This window comes from Pteronotus mesoamericanus, unplaced genomic scaffold (genome assembly GCF_021234165.1).
Source record: "Pteronotus mesoamericanus isolate MK-2021 breed Mesoamerican mustached bat unplaced genomic scaffold, CSHL_Meso_final contig_169, whole genome shotgun sequence".
NCBI lineage: Eukaryota > Metazoa > Chordata > Mammalia > Chiroptera > Mormoopidae > Pteronotus > Pteronotus mesoamericanus.
In genome coordinates this window covers 10,814,938-10,831,929 of record NW_026555068.1, presented here as the reverse complement: position 1 = coordinate 10,831,929, position 16,992 = coordinate 10,814,938, and the positions used below count along the sequence as shown (strand labels likewise).

At 42.0% G+C, this 16,992-nt stretch overlaps 1 protein-coding gene across 1 annotated transcript in view; it reads right to left on the bottom strand.

Moving 5' to 3' along the window:
• FUT10 (fucosyltransferase 10) overlaps window positions 1-14,009 on the bottom strand; it is a 65,325-nt gene extending 51,316 nt beyond the window's left edge. The window contains exons 1-3 of the mRNA XM_054566051.1: window positions 13,913-14,009; window positions 6,499-6,849; window positions 3,853-4,147 (exon numbers count right to left, since the gene is read on the bottom strand). Of these exons, the coding sequence (XP_054422026.1) occupies window positions 3,853-4,147; window positions 6,499-6,579 (376 nt within the window). The 5' untranslated portion in view covers window positions 6,580-6,849; window positions 13,913-14,009. The remainder of the gene's footprint in view (window positions 1-3,852; window positions 4,148-6,498; window positions 6,850-13,912) is intronic.
• Window positions 14,010-16,992: the final 2,983 nt, after the last annotated feature.

The window sequence follows — 16,992 nt, the reverse complement described above, 5'->3', positions numbered from 1 at the left end:
CATACGGTAGGTATTCAGTAGATTATGTTGGCGGGACAAATCTAAGAAGGACACTTGAGAACACAAAAATGGAATAGGCAATGGTGCTAAGTCAGGAACACTTGTGGCTTATGCCTAAATCGGTGACTATTCCACTTTGACTTTTGAGCACAGGGTTTAGTTGATAGAATTAACAGGAGTTAAGTTTAGGAGGCAGGTTGAGTGAGGCTGCACAGAGCCTTGACAGCCAGCACAATAAAAATGGCACATTTTCAGTTCTCAGTGAGAATCATTGGTGGTTAAGGAGCAGAGAGTAACACAATCTGAGCTATGAAAATCAAACCAGAAGCAGTCTGGTTAACACATTAGTCTTCTGAGAATTTGGTTGGAGGCAAGTCCATCCCTGAGAGAACTGAATCTTACTGTACTAATAAAATTAAGTGTGTAAACCTGTAGCTCTGTGAGTCCTGCAAAAGTCACTACGCTAAACGCTGCTTTTGTAGACTTTCTGGCAACTGGATATTCAAGTACTTATCTTAATAAAAGGAAACAGACACACACTAAAGCAGCCATTACTGAATTTCCAAACTGGTGAAAAAGAGAAAATTATATTTTTCCAGAGGAGGAGAGGAGAACAGAAAAGCACCCTGTACAAAGGATGGGGAATAAACGCAGCTTTGGATCCCTCAGCACTAACACTGGAAGCTAGAAGACAGTGGGAAAATATCTTTAAAAGTTAGAAAGAAAAGGATTTCCACCCTAGATTTCTATGCTGAGCCAAAGCATCAATGAAAGTAATAGTAAAATGAACACATTTTCACAAATATAAAGTCTCTAAAAACTTATCTTCTCCGAACCTTTCTCACAACACGCAGAAATAAAGACATAAACCAAGAAAGAGGATGACAAGGCATAAATGTTAACAGATAAGGCAACACAAGAGGGAGGCACAGGGAAACCCCAGAACGATGGGGAGCCAGGGCGGCAGCTGTGCACCAGAGAAAAAGGACAAACGCTGTGGACTAGAGCAAGCCAGGGGTCTTGGGGAGGCATTTCTTTAAGAATATCTGATGCTACTCCAGGGCAAACAACTTGGGCAGGAAAGTTAATCTTAGTACACTACAAGCAGTCTGGTTCACTATGACTACATCATGATGAATACACTGAATATTAATCAATCTAAAATGTATGACATTTTGGAAAGGATATGAGGATGAGAAATCGAGCGTGTGTTGGGGCTGGGGTGAGGAAGGAAACTTAAATACTCATCTCCAGAGTAAAAATCAATATATAATGTCTAAAACTGAAAAATCAAGAAGTAACAATCTAAGCACATTTTTGGAAATATAGGAGCTATATTGCATGTATAGGATGTTTAAAAAGTTTTAAATGTTTAAAAGATACTGACAGTAATACAACCACTTTGGGTATTGGTTTGACAATAGCTAATAAACATAATTTCCACTGCTGGGTATAAAAGCCACAAAATCTCACACGGGTACATGGACTGTTTATTGTGGCACTGTTTGCCATAAGCAAGGTTTGTAAAATAACCTAAGTGTTCAACAACAGGAAAATTATTTAATGGAATGTGACATATAAATACAATGGATACTATACAATAGTGAAATGGGTGAACTGGAGTTGTAAGCAATCAACATGGATAAACCTCAAAAACCACATAAAAGAAAAATCAAGTGACAGAAAGTCAACATATTACACTACTGGGTTGGCCAAAAAGTTCATTTGGTTTTTTCCATAAAATGGCTCTAGTGCTTAGTTGTCTTTAATTTCATTCAGAATAATTTTGTTAGAATGTATTGTGACAGCTCTCATATCAACATGCATTTAAAAAACAACTTACCAAAATTTTTGTGTAGCCATTTTAATACTGAAGATGAAAGAGAATATGCAACATTTTTGGCATATTATGCTTTATTATTTCAAGAAAGGGTAAAAGCAAAACTGAATTGCAAAAAAAGATCTATGCAGTGTATGGAGAAGGTGCTGTGACTACCGACCAAACAGGTCAAAAGTGGTTTGCGAAGTTTCGTGCTGGAGAATACTCACTGGAAGATGTTCCATGGCCGGGTAGACCAGCAGAAGTTGAGAGCCATCAAATTGAGACATTAACTGAGAACAATCAACGTTACCCCACATGGGAGATAGCCAACATACTCAAAACATCCAAATCAATAGTCATTGGTGAAAACGAAAAGGGTGTTTTTTATTTTATGGAAAAAACTAAGCAAACTTTTTGGCCAACCCAATACCTAGAAAAGTTTTAGAAGAATGATGGCACATGGTATTTATGTGATTGTGTATGTCTACATGCACACACATGCACACACAGCAACTTCAGGATTGTGGTCCCCTCTGGGCAGGAGGGAAGGAAATGGATGGGGTAGGGGAGGGGCTCACAGAGTGTTTCTAGTTCCCTCGTACTCTTTTATTTCTTAAGCTTTGTCACAGGGTCCATAAGTACCCATGATATTGTCTACATGTTTTAGTGTATAACTGCAATATTTCTAGTGGCTTCTGTTAAAGTCTGGGAAACTGAACTCATACATTTAATTTTGCTTCATCTCAAAACAAAGCCAGAAAATCATAATCCCTTATACACACTCTCAGAGCTTTATGTTTCAAAATTCAGAATTCTTTAGGTTTTAGAAAGGTATCATGATACGGTTCCATATATTCCATTACACCTTCCCTGGGCCCTGTCATCAAATGATGTTCAAAATAAGCATTTGACACCACTCAGGTGGCTGTTCTCCCCTCGGGGCAAATTAGCCACCAGCCTGGACCTATCTAAATAGCCCTCTGCTCCTCCGAGCTATGCTGGTTCCCTTCTAAGAGCAGAGGTGGAAAGGAAGTGGACGGGACATTAGCAGACCTTCAGGGAGGACCCGCACTCCATTATGTCCACACTTGTGAGTACCTGGAATTTCCCTGGCTCCTCCCCTATACGGGGGCACTGCTGCCCATTGCTCTGTAACCCTGACCAACTGCAGGGCATATTCATATAGCCCACCTTAATCCTGGCTCCTGATGAACCCATTTTCTACTTTATTTAAGTTGTTGTTAAGCAGAACACCAAGAATGACTCAGCTCTACACCCCAATCTCAGTCCTGCCTCTCCAAAGCCAATGCTATGCTTACACATACTTACACGCGCACACCAATCCAGAATAGATTTCCTTCCACCCACTTCCTAAAGTAACTGATTAACATTGCCTACACTTGCTTGAGTTTGCTAATGTGCATTCATACCTGATTGTTCCTACCACTCATCACCAAGGAGCTCTGTATTTTTAACGGCTACTTGCATCTTACTAACTCTACCTCGCTGGGTTTGGGTGCCCTTCAATCCCAGCATGACATACAATCTGCCTCAAGAAGGAATGAATACCAACTTGCTCTTGAAAGCTGATGCTGGGCAATCTTTTTATTTCTGATTAATCTAATGACATTAAAAAAATTTGTGTTTGGCTTATGCCCAAATGAACATCTGTTATGGTAATCAAAATCTCCTGGCAAATTATCCTGGGGCATTCTGAATTGATATCAGCAATATCATCAACCCAATTCCCTCAATACCAAATTCAGTAAACATAGAACCCAACTGTGAAAAGGTGAGAAGAAACATCTCTTCTCCCCTATAAATACCAGTAGACCGGCCAACGCCCCCTTTTATTTATTTTTCATATTTGCTAAATGCTCAGGCCTCCCACAGAGTAAATGCCAAGGAAATCAGGTATGCTCAAGTGTTTTCAAGGGGGGTCCACCATCTCTTCCTTGGTAAGTAAGCAGTAATTCAGCTTTAGAGAAGGATGTCAGCAAACAAAGGGAGAGGGCAAAAGCCCTACCTACCATAGAAGAGGAACGCTTTGGTCATGTGATGATGTAAGTAGGTCCGGTTGATGGTGAAGAAACAAGCGTCTGCTCCACACTGGCCCAGCCTTCCAGTCTCCCCCGTCAGTGGGGACCACCAGAGCATGATGGGGTAGCCATCGGTTTCCAGCTGTTTTTTCCTCTTCAGGGTCAGAGCTTCTTTTCTAGGGAACGGGTAGACATGCGTAGGCTCTTCCCCCATTTTTGCGTGCCCCTCTCGCAAATTGGAATTTTTAAACGTCTTCCTTTCAAATTTTCCCAGCTCAACCACCACCTGAAAGAAAAGACAATTATTACCAGAGTTAAACAGTTTCATTTCCTTTTCTACATCTCCTATTCATCTTGATGATTTTAGGCCTCTTTTCAAGTTGCTGTTGCTGCTGAAACAAATTACCACACACTTAGCAATTTAAAACAATGCACATGAATTATACTGTTCTGGAGGACAGTCGTTGCACTCAGCCATTATCGCTGTGACGGACACACAGTACACAAGCGCACTCAACGGCCCCCACTGACAAGTACAGTGAAGTCGTCATTGTTCACGTATGTGCATTCCAGTCCACCCTCCTTGGCTGCCAGGTTACACTGATGTCACACAAACCATTCTTGTTATATTAACAACAGCTGGAGTTTTTCCAGACAGACCTCGATCATATATTTTCATTTTCAGTGTTTTTTTAAAAAAAATAGCATTGCTGCATCTCTGAACACTGAAGCAGACAATATATCAGTGCAGACTGGGAAACAGTCCAAACCATCCTATCAGTGACAAACTGAAACCAAGATCCAGATGAAGCTTTAGCTCTAGTAACCATTCCTCTTCTCATATTCCAGAAGCTTGGAAATGATATGCATACCAAATACATGGCAATTTATTCTAACATTAAAAAAAAAATGCTCTCAGCTTAGACACAGGCATTTCTTATAACTGGGAAAAGTACTAAAGTTAATATCGGATAAGGTCAAAGTTCTCTCATAACTTCCCATAGAAAAAAGCAGGAAACTCCAGCCTCTCCTGCTCAAGCAGGTCCTACCTAGTACCTCCAAGATAGACAAGAAGGGAGTCAAGTTTCTCCTCTGACCAGAACCCTGGTCCGGCAGCAGCAAGTGGTAGAAGCAAAGAGCCAGGCTGTCTCTTATCTGTATCTCTTTCAGTCCTAATCAGAAAGGGAGGTGGACCCTCTATAGTGAGAAAGCCCAGAGAGCCGCTCCATTTCCATCAGCCCCACACCTGAACTAGTCACATCCACAAATGATCTTTAAAAGTCCTTTAGCTTATGAAATGGACATGAATGGGTGCTAAATATATATGAATTCATATCTGTACTTTTAATAATACTGTGTAATTTTTACTTTAAATTGAAATCAGCAAATGAAGATCAATGTATCTGACTAAATGAAATAATCGGGAAGACTCAAGAAATGTTTTAGGTCATCCTACTTGATACAGTCCTTTGTCTAATACAGTGATTTTCAACTGGTGTGCTGCAAGAATTTTTAAAATGTGCAACACCTGGCTGTTTAGTCAAGGACACTAAATCTTTTCTCTTAGCTTGTCAAATAAAAAATGACAGCCCTGGCTGGTGTGGCTCAGTGGATTGAGTGCCAGCCTGCAAACCAAAAGGTGGTCAGTTCAATTCCCAGTCAGGGCACATGCCTGGGTTGCAGGCCATGTCCCCGGTTGGGGGCATGCGAGAGGCAACCAAATGATGTATGTCTTGAACACTGAGGTTTCTCTCCTCCTCTCTCTCCCTTTTTTCCCCCTCTCTATAAAAGTAAATAAATAAAAACTTATTTTAGAAAAGAGACAACAGCCAACACAACAATAGCCACCAATGTGAATGTCCTGTCTGGAATGATAAATATATAGGCCATAGAACAGAGTTGCACCTGATGGGTCACGTCACAGCATAATAAGGTTGCAACTGATTGGTTAATTCTTGGTACCAGAAATCCTTATATACAAGTATAGGCACCTGATTTTTTTAAAAGTCACTTCGGAGCAAAAGGAGTAGGTAATTACTATTATTATTTTTTTGTAAATCAACCAAAATTATACCTATGATTTTGATTTTGTCAGATCAGCAAAATATATTTTTTTTATTTTTTTATTTTTTTTTTGGTGTGCCACATAACTTTAGTAATGAGTTTATGTGTGCCATGAAATGTAAAAGGTTGAAAATCACTGGTGTAGTACCATATGTCAGGAATGAGAAATTTATTTGTGCAGATGTTTGTGTTCCGCAGAACAGACTACCTTGTTCTCATAATAGTCACTGCTTCCTCAGGAATGCCACCTTTCAGAAGTGATCACAGGAGGGGACTTTGAGGAAGCCATCTAATTTTGCCCCAATAAGACAGACCGAGCACTGCTTTCCTCTGACACCAAGGTCCTACAAGAGTCACAAACGGACCCCCTAATCACTGATCTTGTTTCTCCCTGACACATCCACTCACTAACCCTCACTTTCATCTGTTGAAAAAGAATTTCCAGTGCCTTAGACAGAAAATCCCTGATCCTGAGAGATAAAGCAAAAAGTAAAGTACTTGGAGAGAACAGGGAGGGGCAGGAACGGTGGCAAATACCCAGGAAGCAACACGCACTACCCAAATCCTTGGTACCTGGAGTGTGACGAGCAGAAAAACGGTAGCTGTGATGCACAGGCAAGATGCCAGAAGCTTCCTCCTCTGAATGCGCACCATGCTGCCCGGCCCTGGGTGACTGGCAGAGGGCGAGCCTGGTTACCAGGTGTTGTCGGGGCGGCCCGTAGCCTGAGACAGTTTCATGCAGAGCAACCATCTGGGTGCCAGCTTCCTCCACTGCCATGCCTGCTGAGACCTGGTCTCCATGAAGGACTGGGATCCGAGGGACCGAGCGGGCCTGGCTTGGCATTGAGAGGGAACAGCATGCAGTCTCCTTATGCTATCATCAGAGCAGCTGGAGATTCTTCAGACCAGAAGGCATCAAAAACTCTGTAGTAAATGAAAAGTCTTTCAGCCATAGTGCAGACTTAATAAATGTAATCTTTCAGGGTTACTATGTACAAACACAAAACTTTCCAACTAACAGGAACCGTTGAGATCACGTAGTCCTCACTCATAGAGAAGGAAACCAAACCCAGAGGGGTGAAGTGACTTGCTCGAGGTCATACAGCCCATCGGAGCAGAGTGACAGATCCACAATCAGGTCTCGAGTCTAAAATTCTGTTTCCACTTAATTTTCTCTGCCACCAGAAGACTGAATTCCAGGAGTCATTTACACGTAGTCACTTCCTTCTGTCTAGCTTTCAAAGTAGAGAAGTGGAGTAAAATCACCAGGACTAAGGACTATCCACCTACTCCTGTAAAAATTAGGGGAAAATAAATAAATAAAAGGTTCAGACTTTGATCAACGATAGATAATGACTCACTGGCCCCAACTCCTCCCAAGCAAAATGATTTTAGCCACAACATAAAGAATTGCGATTATTGTTTCCTTTGTTTAGTCTTTATGGCAAGTGTAATAAAGCAGCGGGTTATGTGGGCAATGTAATTCTCTGGAAGTTTTCAAATGAGATTTTCATCTATCTGAAATGGATAATCTTTTCGAAACTTTTAAAAATGAACTAAGTCCCACAGAACACCTTTTATTCTAGGGATTCTCTAAAGTTAAAAGCCTTGAATAAATTTGGAGTTGAGACCAGAGCAAGGATCGATCTTAGAGTGTAGAGCATTGCTTTAAAGTACTCTAAAGATCTGATTCTAAGATCTGACTGTGTATCTCTCATAGAGAATTACAGATATAATTAGGAATCTAAAAATGATGTCAAATTCAGGTTAAAAACCCTGGTCTTAAAGGTGTATTCTCCTAAGGATCTACCTTGATTTGCTTTTAGGTCCAGGATATTTTTTTCTTTCAGCAACAAAATGACTCTTAGTCTCAGAAATCACGAAATGTACATTTTTCTTCTTTGGTCCATGGAATTCCTGCAATCCACAGTGACTAAGAGAATGAGCTCTATGGTAGGTCTGCAGGGATTCAAATCCCGGCTGGTTCAACCTAGCTGCTCCATAACTGAATTTCCAAAATGTAGATAATAATGCTACCTAACCCAAGAGTTACCGTGGCAATTATATGAGATAAGAATGATAAAACACTTGTTTCAGAGTCTGGTACATAAATATCCAATAATTCTTTGCTATCTTATGTTTAAATATTATTATAATTTTTATTATATCTTTATGTGGAAAATGAAGTTGAATTCACATAAAGTGTGTTGCTGTCTGATCAACTGGAATATCAAAAAGAGAAATACTCACTTTGCCAACAAAAAAATAAAAAGAAGTCACTAATATCTGTTGATTGATCTATTATGAGAAGGGAGTCCCTTTCTAAGTACTTGGCATATGTGAGCTTATTCAATCCTGCCAACAGCCCCATGAAGTAGCAATTACTATCCTCACTTTTAAGGGTGAGAAAACTAAGTTTGAAGGAAGTAACTTGCACAAGACAGTAACTTTGTTAAGTACTTTAGAAACCAGTCAGACTCTAAAGTTCATGTATTTTTTTTATATTTTTCAACACTTAAAACTATAAAATTCCTACCAGGTAATGCCAATATTCACAGGTTATCTTTTAAATCACAGAAGAAAAAAAACCAAAAAACAAAAGCTTGTATAGAATAGTTCTGTCGGCCAGGGAAAAAAGTAATAAGAATCTGTAAAAACCTAAAAGCACCTCTCCTACTCCGTAGGCCCCTATCAGCTATTAACTGCACAAAATGTGGAGCTGGATCCTTGGATTCAGTCCTGACTGTCATTTTACATTAACATAAATTTGGACCAGTTACTAAGTCTCCCTAAGCCTATGTTTCTTCTTAGTAAACAATAACTGTTCACTATCATTATTTTGTGCTTGCTTTGGCAGCATATATTCTAAAAGTGGACAAACACAGAGAAGATTAGCATGGCCCCTAACTTGCATTATTTCCCTTGCAGAACAGAAAGATCACATTAATATTTTTATACGCAAAACCAATTTATTATAGCTACAATTAATGTAACCCAGATTAGGTAATGAGAGGCTATTACCACCTTAAATGGCTATAAAACGGTATGATTTTTTAAAGATTTTTAGATGTATCACTCCCCTCAATCTTGAGAGCCATTTTGTAAAGTAGGCAAGGCAGATATTATTCTCAGTTCCCACAAATAAGGAAACCAAGCCTCAGCAAGTTTAAGTGATTTGTCCAAGATACAGTTTTTAAAGGTGGAAGTGGGGCTAGAAATCAGGTCATTTGGCTGCAAGAGCGGTGGAAAAGAAAGAAACAGGAAAAACACGGTCAGCTTGTTCGGAGTGTGAGAGTCGGGAATACAGGAAAACAAAAGTTGGAGAGAAAATGTGAGGACATAGGTTAGGATATTTTTACAGCTACCACACAGCTCAGGCCTATCCTAGGGGCTTTTAAAGTCTTTACACGGCTGCACAAAATATAACAAAAGAATTTAAAGTTAGAAATTCCTTTCCATCCACAGAAGCTCAGTTGAGTTTATATTCTCAACGCCTGGGGTCTCAGGGGCCAAGCCGTGGTTCGATACCCACTACTAAAGCACAGTGCCGGCTAGTGTAGACGGTGTCATGACGGACAGCATGCAGCCATTAACCAGGCCTTGGGGCATCTCAATCTAATATGTGGTATTCATTACCCAGGAGCTTGTCATCAAGTCAGCAGTCCTCCAACTGCTGGGACAGATGGGCTTGCAGAGAGCACCGTGAAGGCCACCAAGCTCCAGTGCAGTGGGACTCCAAGAGGAAAGCTCCCTTCTGTTTCCGCGCTGCCTGCAGGCGGAATCTGAGTCCTCCAAGAGGGTGCCCCAGACAACTCCTTTCCAGGATGGAGCCATGTGTGTGTGTGTTCAGACAACCGTGTAGATGACATGTGAAATGGATTCTCACTAACCAACCCTCTTGACCCTGGAGCTGAGCTCCTAAGATGCATCGCGCAGCTGGTGTGCGCTGCCTGGGGCTGGCCATCTGCTGCCCAGACAGGGATCAGGAGCTGAGCGTGACTACCTTGCACTCCTACAAGTGCTATTCCACCCAAACCAGCAACACTTTCACCCTGAAAAAATTTCAAATGTCTCCAAACTTCAAACTCCAGTTTGAACTAAAATGGACAAAAGAGAGACTGAGTATCTTAAAGCAAATGAGCAGCCTGAGGCTACCCAGCTTCAAAGTGCAGCCACGCAGGGCCAGTCCACGGCGTAGGTTGAAGGTTTCTGAATGAGACTGCGATGATTCTGCCCTGCACCTGAGTGTAAAATGAGAAACCAACCCTGGATGATAGAAGGGGGTTTCCTACTATGATAGTCTGTGTGTCCAGCAGGGGAAAAGGGTGGGGCAGGAGGCACAAAGCTCCCAGAAGATTCCTTTGATCTCTCTGCTCTAGTCACTGATTGGGTTAATAAGCCACTGCCTTAACTGAGCCTAAGGTTCTCCCAGGGAGTCTTTAAAAGGAATGTATCTGACTACCCAACTTAAATTATTCGAACTCAAGTATAATTGCTCAAGTAGGTTTGACCCCCCAAAACGTGCTTTCATTTTATAGTGTATAAATCCTCAGAACACCATTCAAATGGGGGCTGCGTGGGGAAGACGGATGACGCCACGGGCTTCAGGGAAAGGTCTTTGGACAACTCCCCGGGCGCTTTTGAACTACCGCCCTTCAATTCCACCTGTCCTCATCAACGCTCCTTCTTTCCTACCCCGTTACGCCAAAAGTCCGATCGTTTGTGTTCCCACCCGTCTGACCCCTTGCACTCTCCACTTAGCCCGAGAGTTGTTTCTGGAATGTAGATTGACTCGCTCTCCTCTTACTAAAATCCTTCCATGGCTCCTCAAAGATTTCAAGCTACAGACAAATCCCATTAGTTTAGAAAACAACACTACCTGGCCCAACCCCACTTCTCGAGCTTCCTTATCTCTTTCTCCACCACACAAGGGTTTTGTTCCTGCAGGTCTTGGAATGTAGCTTCCCGTTCTGGGCTCTGGCCCCCACCTCTTTCTCTGTCCCACCTGGTCTCCAAGGCTTTCCAGGCTGCCCACTTCGGGAAGCCGTACTCCTCCCCGATGCCAAACCAGGAAATCTAGATCCATATCATTGCGTGCCTTTTCTATTACGGCAGTGGACAGACGCAGGAAGCTGGGGAATTTTAGGGCACTTTCCAAAGTTGCTTTATTGGGCGCATGTAAAATAACAGTTGAACATTAGAAAACTGACCTAGTCTGTTAATTTGCATACTTCCTTGGTGCTGCAACTGTCCCTTGGGCATCTGACAAACACGTGTGATGATCCCCAAGTTTCCACTTTCACCCAATTTTCTTTATTAACATTTATTTGTGTTCATGTGTTTCTCACTCTTTTTTAATGGACTTTACATTTTGCTGAGCATTTATTTTTATGTAAAGAGTGCTTTGGGTTGCAGATTTCTATCTGGGAAGATAGTCCTATTCAGCAAAGTACAGTTTCAGGCAAGACAAATAGAGAATAATGAGAGAGGAAGCCACGTGAATCTAGACAGGTGATTATGGAGGGACAGGGGCGATTCATGGGGGCACAGAAGTTGTAGCCCAAACACCTTCACATTTCTATTGCATGGAAGGTGGTGGCGCCATTCTTAAATTCTAGAGAGCAAGACACTCAAATTATGCATTACTAACACAATTGCACTTAGTTGGTCTATTTAATACAGAAACTAAATTAAAATATATACCCATATTAAAACAAACAAACAAAAAATGACGGATATAAAGCCCCAAATAGAAGTATTCAAAAGGAATAGGTTGTTTAAACCAGGTAGGGGCACAAGACAGGAGATTCGCTATCACAGGAAGAACTGCGCCAGCTTCTTAAGGACAGGACTCTTCTCTTCTTTTTCCTTGTAAGATCTGCTTAGTTACTGTTCCTTCTCTGATACAGGCTTGTTGGTCACCCTGTAACGATTTTCTGACCCGGCAGAGCTAAATTAAAATCTCTCATCTGCTTTGATCATTTATGTAGTCACAAATGAGGAACTGGTTAAATAACACCGACAAAATGTGGCTAATGCTTCACATGCCTGAAGGCAAAGGGCTGGACCAGATGATCCTCGGAGGTTTCACCCCGAATTTAAGCTCTCTGATCCCATATATGGTGTCCAGGAGCGAAACTCTCCATAGAAGGAAGACTGATCAAGTAAAGAGACACTAATCAAAACAATTCGTGTCAACATAAACTAAGATTTCTGGAAATCTAAAACAAGAAATACTTCCATATAACAAGTTTAGGATTACTTGATCTTCATGCTCCTTTTTTTAATAATTCAACATTAACTCTTCGAAACTCAAATTTTATTCTCAAAGAAATAAATATCTGAATAACACTGTAAATAAAGAGCTAATTTTTTTTTAATTTTTAAAAACCCATGTTCAGGAACTATACCAAATGTTTATTGTAGAATGCTGGTAATTGAATTAGGTAGTACATTCCTTACTTAAATCAACTCTTTACATTTCAAATTTAGTAAGCATTTAAATATGTGTTGAAATATCTGCATAATGAACAATACTTATACATATATCAATAACATGATACTGTGTGTCCAAACTGTTTATTTCCTGAATTTAACCATAATTTGAATTTTTTTCAAAAGCCCTGTTTGTAAGACAAAACTTGAAAACGTACTACTTGTTTTAAAATGATGAATAAAAGACGAGCCATAACAGGAACGGTTGAGACTGTGTATTTAATTCTCTGTTGAGTACTGCCATCTAGCAGGAAGCAGCAAATGAACAGGGACTACAGAAATTTAAAAAATGAACGGGCCCTTAATGACCCTCTGATGCTATGGCCTCTGGCTTGCAGACCAAAGGGGAAAGTTCTGGAACTGAGGCTAGGGCGGCGTCCAGAGGGGTGGCTCTGCCCCTTCAGTGTGCAAATACCTGGGCTGCTGATTCAGTGCAGAGGGCCAGGCGCCAGCGCAAAGCCTCCGTCTGAGAGACCACAGGGGACCACAGAGCAGTAACGCCCTAGCTGCATGTAGTGTGACATCATCACTAGCAAGCCCCAGACAGGGCATGAGCTTCGTCTTGGGAGAAGGACGCATAAGGGGAATGAGGTCCTGAGGACCAACTTGTCACATTCAACACTGCACCCAGGCAGAGTGTCTATAACGCATTCCCTGCATGAAATTAACAATGCAAGTCACAACTTACAGAACACCCTCCCTAGCTATTTCAGGGAGCTGTGGCCCTGAGCAGGGAGCAGGCTGTTGGTGTTAAGAAGTCATTTTGCCTGATATTTGCCATATATTGAAGAATCATTCAAAGATCCCCAGAAATGTTTTAAAATCACACTAATGTTATTTCTCTCTCTTACACAAAATGAGGTCAACTCTGAGGCACTAATTGCATACAAAAATACCCAGGAAACGGCTCGCACGTAGATAAGCAAAGCCTGCTGTTCTGCGGGCTCTCCCTGGGCCTTCTCTGTATTAAGTGCACAATACACTCCCTGCACAGCCTGACAGTCAGAATCGCTCCTTCACACAATTCTAGCAACAAGTGATTCTCAGGGAGGACGTGGGGGGAAGCATTCCACAGCACACGGTGGAGGGGCTGGAAGTTCCTGCGTGGCGAATGGGCGGTACCAGAAAACCTTCGTTCCCAGGAGTGGGAACTGCGGGCTCTCTGGCCTCCAGCGGGGGCTCCTGCGAGTCGCCTGCCTCCCACCAGGCTTTTTCAGCAGCCAGATTAGGTTTAAATCGCAGGCAGTGTCTCTGCAAAGTGCTGCCCAAGGTTTCCCAAGACAGACGTGGTTCGTTTTTGAGCACACAACTCCGCCTTCCTCTTACACACACTCCCTCCGGGCACCAGGAGGTCTCCTTCTGCTGTGAGTCCCGCGGGCGGCGTCCCAGCTTCCCAGGGCACCAGAAAAGTCTCTCTTTGGTTTTGGGCACCAAGACCCTGCCCCCGCCAAGCCACCACTCCAGCGCGACCCAGTGGGGTGCTCACACTCACCTCTTCGCGGTGCAGGAGGCGCGCTCTGCCCACTGCAGCCCGGGTTTTCCACTTTCTGTTTGCAACCCCGGAGCTCAGGCGAAGACGCGGAAAGGAGATTTGGGGAAGGCGGGAGACCTCCCGGCGCATCCAGGCCCAGCAGTCCCGGGTCCGGGTTTTCACGGACGCCTCCTCTTTAAAAGCAAGTGGGGCCTTGGCCCCGGGGACTCCATGGTCTGCCCTTCAGCACGACCCTTCTTCAAAGTTCCTGGGAGGCTCCTGAGACCCTATTGTAAAGCAAGTCACAGGACACTTTCTGTTTCTTAAACTCAGCTAAGACCGTGCACGTTCAAAGTCACCTGCTAAGGAAAACGGAGGCCCTCCTAAGCCAAGGAGAGGCCTGGGGGCCTTTAGTCAGTACCAGCGTTCAGTGGACTGAGCGCGATGATCGCTTGGGTTTTGTTTACTGGTGAAGTTAAACTGACTTCAAACTGAGTTCCAAATGCAGGTGACCCAATTAAAATTATTTTGCCCGAATCTAGACAGGAGGTAATAAAGCTAGGGAAGTAATTCAAGACCCTAGAGTGGCTGGGACTGGACTCAGGGCAAGCAAACCATCTACGGTTCAAAACGGGAGGAGGCCCTGACTCCAGGACCCATATATATCTAAAAAAGAATTCACATCCAGAATATATCAAGAAGTTCTACAATGCAATAAAAAAGAATCCAAGGAAAAACAGGAAGGGGCCAAAGACTTACATAGCACTTCACCAAGAAGGAATCTGAAGAGCTAGTAAAGAAAAGATACTTAATTTCCTTAGTCACCAGGGAAATGCAAATTAACAAGACAATGCTATACTGCTAAGCACCCATCAAAATGGCTACAAATCTTAAAATTTACAATACAAAGGAAGGCAAAGTGATGGAGCAAAGGGAACTCTCGTGGCTGGAGCGGAATTGTTACAGCCACTCTGGAAAGCTGTAGACCAGTATCTAACAGAGCTGAACAGATGCAAGCTTTATGGCCCACAGATCCCACTCCTGGGTGTTTGCCTAATAAACATACACGCATATGTACATTAAAAGGCAGGTACACTAGACCATAATACACACCTTAACAAATTTTAAAAAATAGACATCATACAAAATACACTCAGACTACAACAGAATTAAACTAATTAAGTCAATAACAGAAATATCCCCAAATATTGAGAATATTTTAGAATATTCCAAAATACTTGGAGATTAAACAAATCAGAGAGGAATTCTCAAAAGAAATCAAAAAATATTTTGGGTGAAATAAAAATGAAAATAGAGTCTATTAAGACTTGGGGGATGCAGTAAAACAGTACTTAGAGGGAAAATTATAGCACTGAATGTTAGAAAAGAAGACAGATCTAAAATCAATATTCGAAGCCTCCACTGTTGGAAACTAGAGAAAAAGGACAAAATTAAACCCAAGGCAAGTAGAAGAGAAGAAATACTAAAAATTAGAGCAGAAATCAATAAAATTGAAAGCAGGGAATTATAAAAAATCAATGAAACCAAAAGCTCATTCTTTGAAAAAATTAATAAAATTGATAAACCCTTAGCTAGGCTAACCCATAAAACAGTGAGAAGACACAAATTACTAATAGCAGATATAAAAGAGAGGCCATCACTACTGACCCCATGGACACTAAAGGAATAAAGGTCAAGAGAATGAGACTAAAGGCCACATACTGGAACAAAACACTTGCAAAAGAAACATCTGATAAAGGCCTATTAACCAAAACATACAAAGAACTCTTAAAACTCAACAGTAAGGAAGCAAACAACCCAATTTTAAAAAATGAGCAAAAGACCAGGACACTCCACCAAAGAAGATATAAAGATGACAAATAAGCTCATGAAAAGATGCCAATTAAAACAAGCCTGAAAAAAATAATAAAACAACCCTGAGATGCCACTACACACCTATTACAGTGGTCAAAATATGTAACAATGAGGCAGGAGATAGTCAGGAAGGAGGAAACTCCAGAGGTGCCCCAGGAGATAAAGAACATGGATAAAGGGCGGAGACCCTGTCCTAAGTCTGGTAGTTTCTGCATCTGGAGAAGCATTGAATCCTAGTGAATCAGGAATGTACCCGCACAGAAGATGCTACCTGACCCCTGCTTCATTATAATGAATTAGCATTGTGGGACCTTTCCCAGTAGCCAATCAAGGAAAGAGAGACCTACCCTAAGGAATACAAGTCCTCTAGCCCCTGAGTCCAGCCTTTGCCCAGCTCCTGCTGCCCCTGCTGCTGCTGCTGCTGCTGCTGCTGCTGCTCCGCTCTTCTCTTTTCTTCTCTGCTCCACTCTGCTCAGAGCTGGCCTGCTCCCATGTTCTGTGTGGCTTAATAAATCTGCTTTTTCTCGCTTTCTGCTATAAACTCTGTGTGTTTGGTTCAATTTTTTGTCCGCGATCACCAAGAACCTGGTTACCTGTGCCCACTTGTGACAAGACAACCCCAAATGCTGATAAGGGTGGAATGATGGAGGCTCTCATTCACTGCTGGTGGGAATGTGAAATGTACACCACTTTGGAAGACATTGTGACAGTTTCTGGGTCTCCCTGAGAAGGAATTGCTCCATGTGTTGATGTACATTTGTCTGATTACACGTGTGAAGACAGAAAGCAAGAATAATAGTTTCTCTGACACTAGAATTTTTTTTTTTAATCAGGAACAGAATGGCTACTTACTGTGGATGTTGTAAAATTCCTTATATGCACAAGATCAGATAGGACCTGATAATTCCTAAGTGTCCCCCAGCTGATAACCTATGATTCAACAAAGGGATTTAGTTAAAAACAAAACCCCAAACTGTATGATAAGTAGTTGCTCAAATTATATACATTGATTATAGAAATGGTGCTAATTTTCCATCCGCCTCTGTATCTACTCCTTTTACAATGGTGTCTTTGAAGCTCCACATTAGGACGTGGAGTTTGTTCCCTTACCCCTGAATCCAGGCTGCCTTTGTGACTTGCTTTGGTCACCATGAAGTGATAGGGTGTGAGTCCTGAGCTTAGGTCTCAAGAGGCCTTGCGAGCTTCCACGGCTTTTATTGGAATCC